The 13,387-nt window shown below is 37.2% G+C and overlaps 1 protein-coding gene across 1 annotated transcript in view; it reads right to left on the reverse strand.

Annotated features, from left to right (window-relative positions):
- Window positions 1-584: 584 nt before the first annotated feature.
- dpf1 (D4, zinc and double PHD fingers family 1) overlaps window positions 585-13,387 on the reverse strand; it is a 106,373-nt gene continuing 93,570 nt past the window's right edge. Inside the window, exons 9-12 of the mRNA XM_041810240.1 lie at window positions 8,561-8,680; window positions 5,284-5,396; window positions 1,655-1,736; window positions 585-655 (exon numbers count right to left, since the gene is read on the reverse strand). Of these exons, the coding sequence (XP_041666174.1) occupies window positions 585-655; window positions 1,655-1,736; window positions 5,284-5,396; window positions 8,561-8,680 (386 nt within the window). The remainder of the gene's footprint in view (window positions 656-1,654; window positions 1,737-5,283; window positions 5,397-8,560; window positions 8,681-13,387) is intronic.

The following is a 13,387-nucleotide window of genomic DNA, read 5'->3' on the forward strand; positions in this document are numbered from 1 at the left end:
AAACTGCACAGGACGGCGAGCCCTGCAGAGTTCAATGTCTCATCTCTGCTGTGTGCAGTAAAGGAGGGAGGGATGAAATCAAATTTTGGTTAGGTGTATATTTCACAGTTGGCTAACACTGAAACATCCTGCTCCATGGTTATCCAGAGACGTCCATGCCCTGTCCTCGGCCTAACACCTATCCATCCTATTAATTCTCACTCACTACTTGACTGAGTTGCAGCTGAAGATCATTAGGGCTCTTCTGAGGGCCCTTAAGAGGGTTCCTGTGGAGTCGTAAGCCTCTGAAGTGCCCTTGGTAGACTGGAGAGAGAGTCTCACTAGCAAACTTATTGCCAGCTGATGAATTCCTCTGTTGAGATGGGGCAAGAAAGATAGGAGGGGAAGGGTTCGGGTCAAGCACATCGGGAGGGTCAGTGACAAAAATACAGAGGTTGGATGGACCTTTAAGAGTGGGTGCGGCGCTGCGGGTGCTGTGTGCTCAGTCTGGTCAAAGGTCACTGGGGCAGGCTGTAAAGGGGAAGAAGAGGAGGAGGTTTGGGAGAGGATGGAGGGCCAAGAGGATGAGGCGCAGCTCCAGCAGATTAAGTGAGGGTGATGTAGGCTGAGGCCTTTTCCTTCAGATGTCTCAGACACAGATGACAGCTCCAGCTCCCTGTGCAACACACAAACACGCACATACAGATCAGAAGTTCAATCACCGCTATTGTAAAGCCTTGTGGATTACTGCCTCGTTTTAGACAGAGCATTAAGTAATACTGTAAATTAAAGCTCCATGTTAAAACACCACAAGCTGTGCCTGTGGTGTGCGGATGCGAGGGATTTGACAACTAGTTTGGTTTGGATTTGAGCAGGGGATTTGTGTGACATTAATTAAACATCAACTCCAGATGAGTGTTTAAATGTGAATCTCAACCTTTTACACTTCAAAGTCTGTGTAGACTCTGCTGTTTCCTGCCTCAAGGTGTTATGTGGGCATCAAGGAGAGCACGTATATGTATGAAAATATAAGTTATGAAATGTGAGGTCTTCTGAAGAGCCAATCTGAATTCTGTAGCTGAATTGCCAAAGTGTTCCTTGCTAATCAGAAGCATTGCATGTGTGGGCAGAGCATGACACTGTTAGTGAGTGTTGAGCACAAGTGGCACAGCTACCGTGTGATCAGACAAGTGACATTTTTGCCATGGAAACAGATTATCTTTTCTACTACTCATTTCCATGACAACATCATCAAACATCCTGAGGCAGCCATCTTATGTGTGGTAGGCGAATGACAGCTTGATTTGAATGGATGTACCTGCTCCATTTCTGCAGTGCAGTTTCAGCCCCAAAGTGGTGCCGATTTCTGACTGTCGTATCTCACACTGACAGTTTCTTTTCTTATCATTCTACCCTTCCTTAAAGTCAACTAGGAGACTGTCTATCTGTCTGTGTTGACCGCAGGTTTACTCTCTCCTCTGTGATCGTCTCTCCACCTACAGTACAGACAGTTACATAATTCTGTGCCAACAACACAACTGTTCTTGGCTGCAAACTCTCTACCTAGGATGTGCAGTCAGACCAAACACAAGCTGGTGAGTTCTCAAACTCTCCTGAGTTAACAGGAAGTTTAAAGAATAGAAAGATAGTCTTCTTAAAGTTATTCTGTACGTACCCTCAGGTGGTTCAGACATAGGAGGGCTCAGGCAGTACATGTGGTAGCCTCTGTCGCAATCATCACAGAACAACAGCTGATCCTGGAACGGAGGAGAATAATCATGTAAACGCTTGTTTCAGAGCAGGGACATGTTTGAAAATAAAAGCCATATATTTGCACAAGGAAGTATATTATGCATGCAAAGCAGTTAAAGATGTGGATTCTCATTTTTTTTTTAAATCAAGAGGTGGATGTGTGGTTGTGTATACATATGTATGTACATAAATCTGTTTTTTTAAACCAAGGATTATGTTATGACTGAGCAATCATGACCAGTTCTCAGTCACATTTTTTATGAATAAAATGAGAGCATATTTAGACAACATGCCATGACTAATGCTTTCTGTCCTGGCTGATGGATAGCCCTACAGCACCACTTGTTTACTGCACCATTACTTACAAAATGTTGTAGTGAAGACTTCAGCAGGAAATTGAGATAATTTATTTGCGAGCAATAAAGGAGTTGGAATTGCAGAGGACCTCGTGGTACAACACAATATGACAAAGTACGGTAAGTACGATACACTATGATATGATATATGATACGATACGAATCAGAATGAAACCATACGATATATTCATACGGTATTATAAGATACGATATGATTTTATATGCTACTATATGGTATAGTATGATACGGTACAATACGATAAGAAACTAAATGATACAATACAATATAGTACACATCGATATGATTAGATAATATAAAAACAAATAAAAAAATATGATAAGATAGAATATAATCTATATGATACAACACGTCAAGAATCTAACCAAAAGGTTACAAAAAAATTACAAAACAATATGATGCACTAAAATGATAGGACACAATACAATATGAAACAAAACACAAAACTGATAAGATCAGAAACTGTATGATAGGGTAGGATACAAAACAAAATGATAGAAGATAGAATATGATTGATAATACCAATATGATATGATACAATATATTGAGGCTCTAAATGATAGCATAAGAAAGTGTAAAAAACAATATCATTCAATAATAATTGATAAGGTATGGTACAATACTACTGGATATTGAACATTGTGACATGAAACTATAAATTTCAAAATGACATGATATGATATATAAGGTAAAAAAACGATACAAAACAACATAATAAGACGCGAAACTATTCAGCATAATATGATATGAAACAATACAAAACTGCATACGGTAAAATAGCAGACAGTACGATACGAATCAGTTCAACATAATAAGACAGGAAACTTTAAGATATGATGCAAAACAAAATGATACAACAAGATAGAACATAACCAAAACGATCAGATAGGATGCGATACAATATGTTGAGATTAAACTATAGGCTAAGGAAGGACACAAAACGAAATGATACAACTTGATTCAATAAAAAAAAGAATAGTAGGATATGATTGGATAGAATAGGCCGGGATACAATACAGAGTGAAATGATACAATATGATATGATAAAAAATATTAAGATACGAAACAATATGAAAGATAAAATAAGAAAAATGATACGATCCAATACGAAACAATGCAATACAGTACAATATGATAACATACGTAATGATAAGATGCGATACAAAAACAAATGATAAGAAAGAAAATGATCAATACGATCAGATACAATAACATGCTATACAATAGTTCTACAAATGATACAATAAAAATTATATGACATGATACTTTAAGATACAATATAATACAATAAAAATGACAACATATATAAGATGACACAATATGACACTATGAAAGGAAATGACACTTTACAATATAATACTATGAAAATAATACAATCTTATATAGGACACAAAATGATACTTCAAGATATGACTAAATATATTAGAAAATAAAATAAAACAATAAGATGATGCAATGTGATATGTTGTGACACTACATAATGCTATAAGATATAACAGTAAGATATAAAATGACATCACTACCCAGAATGCTTTGCACACAAATGGCAGCCTGTATGCAAATGTAATTTTTCTCCAGAATGTGGAAACATAATGTGCTTCTTCATACTTGTGTCTTTATAAAAGACACAAATTTTATTACAATAAAGTCAGCATGTCTGGATATCAGTAGTTGGTAGTAAACTGCTATCAATGGCATCATCGGTGCAACTCCTACCAGTGGAGGAATTTTATTGCAACACCGGCTTAAATGAATGCATTATGCTGTGATGCACACACAACTAATGCCATAGTTAGAGAAACAGAGTGATATGTGACAGACCACAGCTCACTCTGAGTCCAGTCATCAGCATGTTTCACTCTGACACCAAAGAACAGTCAGGTAACAAGTCAAATGTCACATGTTTGTGTGAGTGTGATTACTGCGAAGCGCAGCAATAAGGTAAAAAGTGTGCTCTCTCCTCTTCAAGATTGATGGCTACATCAACAGCAACATGTAGTGAGTGTGGTCGCTTTGCAGGGGATTTTTGTCGGCCGGTCTGAGGCTTTAGTACAAGCTGTGAGCTGCAATGGAACAACTCGGTTGGTTGGTTGAACTGATGACTAGCTTGTTTTCAGTCCATGATGATCAAAAGAGGCAGGCTGTGGTGTTAAAGTCGGAGAAGCAGCTGTAAACACTGTGGCTCCATACACTCACTGGGACCTCAGCCAAAGCATGTTAAATCAGTGATAAATATGCTACATCCAAAATTTTCTTCACAATAAAAGTCTTCAGTTGCTTGACAGATTTTACACTCACATCAGAAAACGTGGCGTTTTCAGTAGCAGTATGACACTTCAGAAGGAGAGAAATGCATTTCACAAAGAAGTGAACATGGACGAACCTATACAAGCATTTTCTGCTATGATACATTCAGACACGATTGCAGTATGCCGTCATAGAGAAGGGGAGGTTGTAACACCTGAATAATGCTTTCACATTTAATCTAGTAATACTACCATATAGTGCAGTTACTGACAAGGGCAAAAAAAAAAACAAAAAAAAAAACATATCAGCTTACCTGAAATTAACAACATTTTACCACTAAATTTGCAGCAGTTACTCTTAGGGCACTAAAGGGTTTCATTTAATGACAAAAAGGTTTGAGAGTGTGTAAAATGAGCGTGAAATGCAGAGTGAGGATGCATGGCTGGTTTCAGTTTTTAAAAAGTTGCAATAAATACTGCAAATTTATTGTGAAATTTCATACAGTGATAAGGATTGAATTGCAATAGTTTTGAGCAGTCGTATTTGAAATATTTCACCCTAATATTTTACTTTGGGTTGAATAATGTCTATTTGCCTCAGTAAGACTAATTTGACAGAGTAGCACAGATAAAAGAAATCATCCTTCAGTCAGAGGATCAAAGCTTTTAAAGCTTTTTAAAGCCAATTAATTTGTATGGATCAGTTATTAAATAACAGATTCCGTCAACATCACTTTCCTTTAAACTCACTATATGTTCACAGGACTGTACAAACTATGAACTTTAGCGCTGAGCTTTACAGTATTGACATATCATGCACTACAGTGTTTAGCATTAAAGCATTTATGATGTGTGTCTGCACGTGTTTGTGTTAGTGTGTGTGCAGCCACATGTATCTACAGCTAACATGTAGTATAAAGTGAGATCGTACGTCGTTCTCAGAGGTGCCACACAGACTGCAGGACTTGCACTCGATGCACTGCCAGCGATAAGTCCTCACCGCAGCCGTCATGTTCACTGTGAACTGCAGACAGGATGGGTGGCCTGGGTGCACACACACAAACACAAACACACAAAACAGGCACACATCCACACAACATTTTTTTTACCATTGTGTTCTGTATTTGAAGGACAGTCATCCAGGACCTACTATTCATCAGTTTGTTTACATCATTATGGTGGTTATTTTGTATTCAACAGTGATGTCGTGCACATGTAAATGTTGCTGAAACTCTTTCATAATGCTGTTTTGTGTGTGCTGTATGTATCTTTCTATGATAGGAAACAGAAGTGTTCACAAAAATGACTCTTCATATCTTATTTTACTCTTTCCTGGTACTCGCTGTTACATGATCAGGACAATAGAAACATTGTTATCCATCTTCATTTCCTGACCTTAACTCATCTTCTCTGTGGGTGTTTAAAGCTGAGGACCATACCAGTGTTTCACATGCTGCAGCCCATACACTACAGTTCACATTCATCTTTTTAGTTTAGCCTTTTATTTTTCAAATGAAAGAAAATGTATACAGTACATGCAATCAAGAAGTAAATACACACATTCTGCACCACGTATATTTCAGTCTTTGCAAATGACCAGAATGTACAAACACAGCTCATTCCAAAACAAAGGGTATTACAAAGAAGAGGAGAACATAGCCACATTCATGAATCAAACTTCAGCTACACTCCAGTGAAAGTTAAAGACCATACTCTCAAAATTATGATGTCCTGGATAAATAGTAGTTTAAATGCAGAGATACAAAATGTGTTATAGCATCACGGCTGTAAAGAAAGACGCACATCAAACCAGGATTGAAAGGCCTTCAGGATTAAATTTAGTTTCTCTCGGGGAAGACAAAATTTTCACAAGCTTTGACTTCATTGAGATTCATATAAATAACAGTAAAATGTTCTTTGACCATATTGTGGCCAATTACCTTGAGTGGAATCAGTTGAAATAGATACCAAATTGAGCACAGATATTCATTTTTTCCCCAGAAAGAATAGTTTCACAAGACATGTCAAGAGTTTTTTTTGCACTTTTTACTGCAGAGCATCATCACTGTGGTGGGATATTATTCAAAGTCATTTATCTTACCTATTCGGGCCTCATTCACCAATATATTCTAGATTTTTTAACTGTTTTTTTTTCCAAAAGTTTTTTTTCTTTAAATAAAAACCCAAATCAGATTCATGTGTTCTTAAACTGAATTACTGATGGCAGCCATGTTCTTGTAGGCTGGAAGCTCATTCACATTTTTATCCTAATTAACATAAAGCTGACCCTTCTATGCCCATATAAGGCCATGTAACTGCAGGTGAATGTGCAAACACAGAAGGCACACAGGAGTGAGAAGTGATGTGATCTGCTCAAAAACAACCTGGATCTGAAACAAAGTAAAAAACAGTTGGCCTAGAAGGTTCTGAAGTGAAACTAAAAAAAGACATTTAACTACATTATCTTAGCACAGAGAGTAAAGACATTTTGATTTCTTTGTTGTAACCATAGATCTTATACCATCGGAAAGTCTGTTTATTTTCTTTTTAAATAGTGCCACATCTTTAAGGAAGCTGCATTTGTGGGATGAGCAGCAGAGCTAAGTATGTGGGTTGTGCGCATGAAAAATTTGCCAAATCTTCCCTGGCAATGCCAAACAATGGCAGAAGAAGCTCTTTGGCACTGGCAGAGAAGATTTTGAATATTTCTCTGCTGCTCATCCCATAAATGTGTGTTCCTTATAAATGTGGCACCATTTAAAAGAGGAATAAACATGCTCTCTAACAGTAAATATTAATTAGCTAGATGCATTGTAACAAGAAAAAAAATCAACCAAACATAAAAGTCCTTACTTTCTAGAAGCAGACATTGAATATGGTATATTCAGTGTCTACTACTAGTGCTAGCCCTAACCCTACAACAACATCAATCATATGATGTCAAAAAAATCTTTCTAACCTTCGGAGCCATCCGCTGTTTAGATAAGACACTGCATGGCTAAATTTATAGCTGGCCTGTTTTAACTCGTGTGTTAGACTTTAGTTAATAAAATAAAAGTGCTAAATAGATTTTAAAAAGCAGTAACATGACCAGAGTTCTCTGGAGTGTTCCTAGATTTTAATTTTAGCTGAGAAAAAACTTTTCTGAATGTCAGAATCTCCCCAAAAAAACAAAGAAAGTGGGGTTTAAGAACAAATTTCTTGTTAAGAACAGTTGGTGAAAGAGGCCCGTCAATTTTTATTGTTAGGAAAACGTTTGGAGAAGCCCCATACATGTCCCAACCATTTTCCACAGTTAAACACACTTTCATTCATGAAAAATAAAAATACTGTAAAAAGGTGTTTTTTCTACATGATGCTTTTTTTGTTTCTTCCATTTTTAAAACTTTTATACAGAAAAATGTATTTAATTAAGAATATTTGTTTTTTTTAAATTCAATATCACCTGTTTTTCAAAGCTCATAATTTTTCAACTATTTATAAAGTAATATTTCAATTAGGACGCAGCTAAGCATATCTATTCCTACTATACAGAAGTGAAATTAGCATGTAAAAATAACTGAAGAAAATCCAGAGTTAACATTAGTTAGGGATTTTATGTGGCTATTTAATAGTAATAAAAACAGAGTTTTCATAGTAAGCTACAGTTACACTTACTCCAAAAACATGACAGAATTAAAAGCAGAAAACAATTACAATTTTCTGTATGGTGGCCTTTAAGGACAATTAATCTCAAGAGGAAAGTCCTATAATATCAATACAAATTCAGCAGGAACCTGAGCTAATTTTAAGTACATTTAAAATGTATTAGTAAATATTACAAATGTTGCTAAAATATACTTCCATGAGTGTTTAATGGTTGGTTTTGAAACATGCATGATTGCATTTGATTTATTTTGTCCTTCAGGGCCACCACAGTTTAAATAAAACATTTTTGTAGTCTTTTTAGTCTCTGCAAATCTACTTCTGAGTTAAAAGTGGAAAAAAAAACAACAACATGGAGCTTTCAATGATAAAAGGTATTTACATGATTTGTAGTTTATGGGCAACAGGAAAAAAACATTGGTATGGTCCATTTATTTCAATATGACAGGAATAATAACATATTCATTTATAGTTAATAAGAAACTCGACAATTGAATCACAGCATAAAAACCGTCAAAGGACCGCCTTCCTCCTGCCAATCATCCCCTCCAGCGGTGCCCTACCTGAGCGTCCACAGTCCGCACAGGAGATTAGATCTTCAGGACAGCCCGTCTTCTTTGAGCCCCCGAGGCAGAAGTCACAATAGCCGTTGGCGATCACTGAGCCGTCTGCTGCTTTCTTGGCTGTTGGAAGAACAGAAAGAGAAGAAGGTGAGAGAAAGTAAAGCTTAAGTTTGCTTTTTCCATGGATGAGAAGAGCTTTGTGCACAGACAAATCTCAATGGGGGCTCGGAACCAAGTGTGCTAAAGTAATTTAACTCAGAGTGTCCTTAACACATTGCAAATGTACTAGGGCTGGGCAATTAATCGCAAATTAGATTAAAACGCAATATGGCCTGCTGCAATTTTCAAATCGCAGAAGGTGCAACATTTCTTTAACCTGAAATTTGCATCTAAATACCAGTTTAAAACTTTTTTGCAGCAGAGATGTTATGTATTACATATCTGCAACTATTCTAGTGCCATATTTTTAGAATAGTGTACAAAAAATTTATCTTTTCCTTATTTTTGTATTTTTTTCTTATTAAATATGAGAATTATATAAAATTCATCATTCCCTTTCATACAACTGTTTATATCAAATTTGCAAAATGAGTAAAAGATCATCATATTTCGAAATTTTCTAAAAATTGTTCTGCCCAGTTTAATTGAATATTGTGTTGTTATATAGTAAAGAATGAATTATTTATTGTTTTTGTTTAAAAATGCATGACAGGAGGAACTTCAGAATTGATTGCATATTAAATCACAATCGCAATATTGTGTTAAAAAAAAAAATCACAATTAGGATTACCGTAAATCCTCAAATAAAGACCAGGGCCTTTATTTACAAAATTGATGAGGGCACCAGGCCTTTATAAGAAGGAGGCTCTTTATTTAGAGCCAGGCCTTTATTTTTAAAACTCTCTGTCTGAGCCATGTTAACAGCTCATATTTTCATCTAAAGCAAATAACATAACACTGATAATGAAACTTCAGCAACAAACTTCATGGGCATGATTTTGGGACCTCTGAGATCAATATAAACTTGTTTCAAAGGGGTAAAATATGTGACCTTTAAGTGTGTTTGGAACAACTTTTGGTATGCTATGTTAACTTTCATATAATAATGTAATGGTCCCAGTGTATCAGTTTAAGAAGTGATCAGGCTAATAGGTGACGGTCGGTTAAATTTCATACAAAGATGTAATCATTACAGCAACTTATGAAAATAGAAGACATCTACTCATTTGTCTCTTTAGTTTTCATGATTAGGTCAAAATAACCCCATTAGACATGAAATTAAGGAAAACTGCACTAATGCAAACAGCCATGAACTCGCTCAGCTGGATGTCACCAGTTTACATGTTCACTGGTTGAACTGAGACAGCCATCATATGTATTTAACCTGATTATACATCACCAGCTGGTTTTAATGGGCATATTGGTCTCTGTGCAGGGACAGGGAGCTCACGTTGCACTGCATCTCACGTCCATGTCGAGTTAATTTTTAAGGATGTGCACAGAAGATGCATCAAATCAATACAGGGGGACGCATGGCAACCATAGTGTGTGTAGTTAACAACAGATATACTATATGGACAAAAGTATTTGTCTGCCCGACCATTACACCAACAGGAGCTGTAATGGCATTGCTTTAAAATACATGTACTTTAATTTGGAGTCTGCCCCCGTTTTGCAGCTCCACTCTTCTAGGAAGGCTTTCCATTAGATTTTGGAGTGTTTTGTGGGAACTTGTGCCCATTCATTCTGGAGAGCATTTAAGAGGTCAGGCACTGATGTTGGACCAGAAAGCCTGGCTCGCAATTTCTGTTCCAGTTCATCCCAAAGGTGCTCGATGGGGTTGAGGTCAGGACTCTGTGTCAAGTCCTTCTACACCAAACCCATCAAACCATGTCTCTATAGTCCTGGCTTTGTGTACGGGGCACAGTCATGTTGGAATAGAAAAGAGCCTTCCCCAAACTGTTGCCACAAAGTTTGAAGCATAGCATTGTCCAAAATGTCTTGGTATGCTATGGAATCAGCAGAGCGTTGGCGACTTTTATGCACCATGCACCTCAGCAGTCTTTGACCCTGCTCTGTGATTTCACTAGGGGTGTATAGATCCATTGATGTATATGCATTTATTAATTGGATGATTAAACATCCACCAGAACAACAGAAAGTCAAAACATCAATATACACCATCCCTATTAAGCTACGCTTTAATTTTGAAATTCCTCCTGTACGCCTGTTGACAGTTTCCGCCCAGCTGCATTCCTCAACAAGCTAGAGGTAACAGCAGTTGCTAACAGCAGCCTAGAAAAACAGGATATCCAATCCTCTCTCGGCTTCAGTCAGAGAGTACCAGGGCGGGCCTCCTGCCTTATTTTGCCAATTATGTCTGCATTTTTTATCCATATACAACCATCTTGTGAAAATTATTACCGACATACTGTATACCACTGTCTGATACAGGCTTTAGAGATAAACAGAAAAAGAAAAGTCAGCTGTTTTATGCTATTTTTGATACTGATTGAAGTCAGACTTCTCATGTAGGACTAGGCGATTATGGCAAAAATTAAAATCGCGATTAATTGAACTTTTCGTCTCAATTAAAGAACGACCACCCCCCAACCTCTGACTCTCTTTGTTCTGTAAATATTTGTATAATTTTAAAACAAAACAAAACAACTGAAAGGAACATGCAGCCAGATGTGACCGTCTAGTAGGCTTGGTTGATCTGGCACCGTGTAGTTCCTAGAGCAGTTTCAACAGCTGCTGTACAAAAAGTAGAAAACAAACCTGTAGCTCACGTTGCACAGTTGGTAGAGTTTAAGCGGACTGGATGGGATAATGCCACTTGACTAGTACTTCTATTGGGTTTCCATCAGGCTACATGATGCAACATCTGGCTGCCTTCACATGACTGCACAGCCACTGATTTGTCTTTAAGGGGGTGGTGCATTCGTAGAGAGAGAATTACAAGGGAAAAACATTGAAATAATTCACTCTGCAGGTTTTAGTTGGTTAGAGGCTTTAAATGTTGGTTTGATTATTTTTCGATTAATTGCACAGCTCTATTCTCATGTTAAATCATAATGAACACAGAAGCTGTTGTAATGTGACATGGATCAAGCAGCACAGCTGCTCTCTTCATATCTTACCTCTTTATTTTTATGAGGCTACAAGAGAAATATAATTTTGCTCTATTAACTCCATTGATCAAAATCAAGATTGCAGAAAATCAAAAATGATGTAAATTCATCACTCTAACATCATATGCCACAGATTTAATCTCATTAAAGTCTCCAAAAGTCGTACAAAACACCACATGAACCACATGTCGCATTAATAGGCCCCTATGTTAAGGGCTGAAATAGAGCAGAAATAATTATTCAAGTCCACACGTGTGTGTGTAAAGAAGTTCAAGAAAAAAATAAAATAGAGAAAAAACAACCAAAAGACTTGACCATGTTTATAAGAGGTTGCAGAAAAGGTACATTTTGGTGCTTTAGAGTGATCAGAGTACATGAGGAAATAAAAATGTTCGGTACTTCATTTTTTTTCTGTTTTTAAATCAACATGTTTTAATAAAAAAGCCCACATTATGTTCCTAATCAGGGTCCCTCAATTTTAAAGAATTAAAAACATGATCATGATGACATTGTTTTTCTTTTAACCCAGAAACCAAACAGCCAAAACTACTTTTTTAATGTAACTGTGTGAAATTTGAAATTAAAATTGTCTGATATCAACCATAGGCTCTTATTTCAAATCAAATCAAAATTGTTTTGTGGAAGATTTTGTGATGTCAGAAAATATACTGTTGTCCACATAATTGGTATTGTATCATATCATGATGAAACAGGTGATTTACACCCTTAGATATTAGGTGGTCTTCCACATTATGGCTATGTTGCTGTTATTCCTAAATGCTTCCACTTTCTAATAATATCGCTTACATTTGACAGTGAAACATCCAGCAGGGATGAAATTTCACAAACCGTCTCTTTTCAAACGGGGCATCCATCACTGAGCTCTTCAGGACGACCCACTTTAAATCACAAATGCTGGTAAATTATGACTGCATGGTGTGATTTTATACACCTGTGGAAACAGGTCTGATTGAAATTTCTGAATCCAATAATTAACAGGTGCAGCCAAATACTTTTTTCCTTACAGAGTAAACCCCCAGCCTAAGATGAAATAGAAACATGGTGAAAGTAGGATCAAGTGTGGCCTTTTCCAAAGAGTTCTGGGCTGTCAGACAATGATTAGAGGTTAAACATTATGTTGTAAAACAACACAGAACGATTAAGTCCCTGTTGCCAAACTTCACATCATCCCATCTGGCCTCAACGCTCGGTGTATCTCTCACTTCTTTTCCATCTGTTTGCTTTCTTAAAAACAAGCACCAACGCAGGCTCACGTTGGAGCCAAACCCTGGCTGGCCAAGGTGGAGGGAGACGGGGGCACTGAGAGGGAAACCTCTGGGAGCACTGGTAAATATTGTCAGGAGTGAAGAGGGTGGGAGAAGAGGAGGAATTGAAGAAGGAGCGGAGAGTTATAAGTAGGTGTGTGTACGCAGGGAGGTTGCTGGGACAGACCTGCCATCACGCTGAGCGCGGAGAGGCAAGTGCTCCACGTGAAGCCGTTTCATAATGATTATTAACAAGAGAGAAATTCCCCCTGCCTGCCTGAGTGCTGTGTGTATACGTGTGTTTTTCACATCAACCCCCCCTTCCTCCTCCCCGTCTTTCTGTCTGCCTGCATGACTTACTGCTGTTGATTGCATAATCACTTTAATGGAAGCAATCACATAACCACTGCAGACTATTTTGTATGTGC

This window comes from Cheilinus undulatus, linkage group 2 (genome assembly GCF_018320785.1).
Source record: "Cheilinus undulatus linkage group 2, ASM1832078v1, whole genome shotgun sequence".
Taxonomy (NCBI): Eukaryota; Metazoa; Chordata; class Actinopteri; order Labriformes; family Labridae; genus Cheilinus; species Cheilinus undulatus.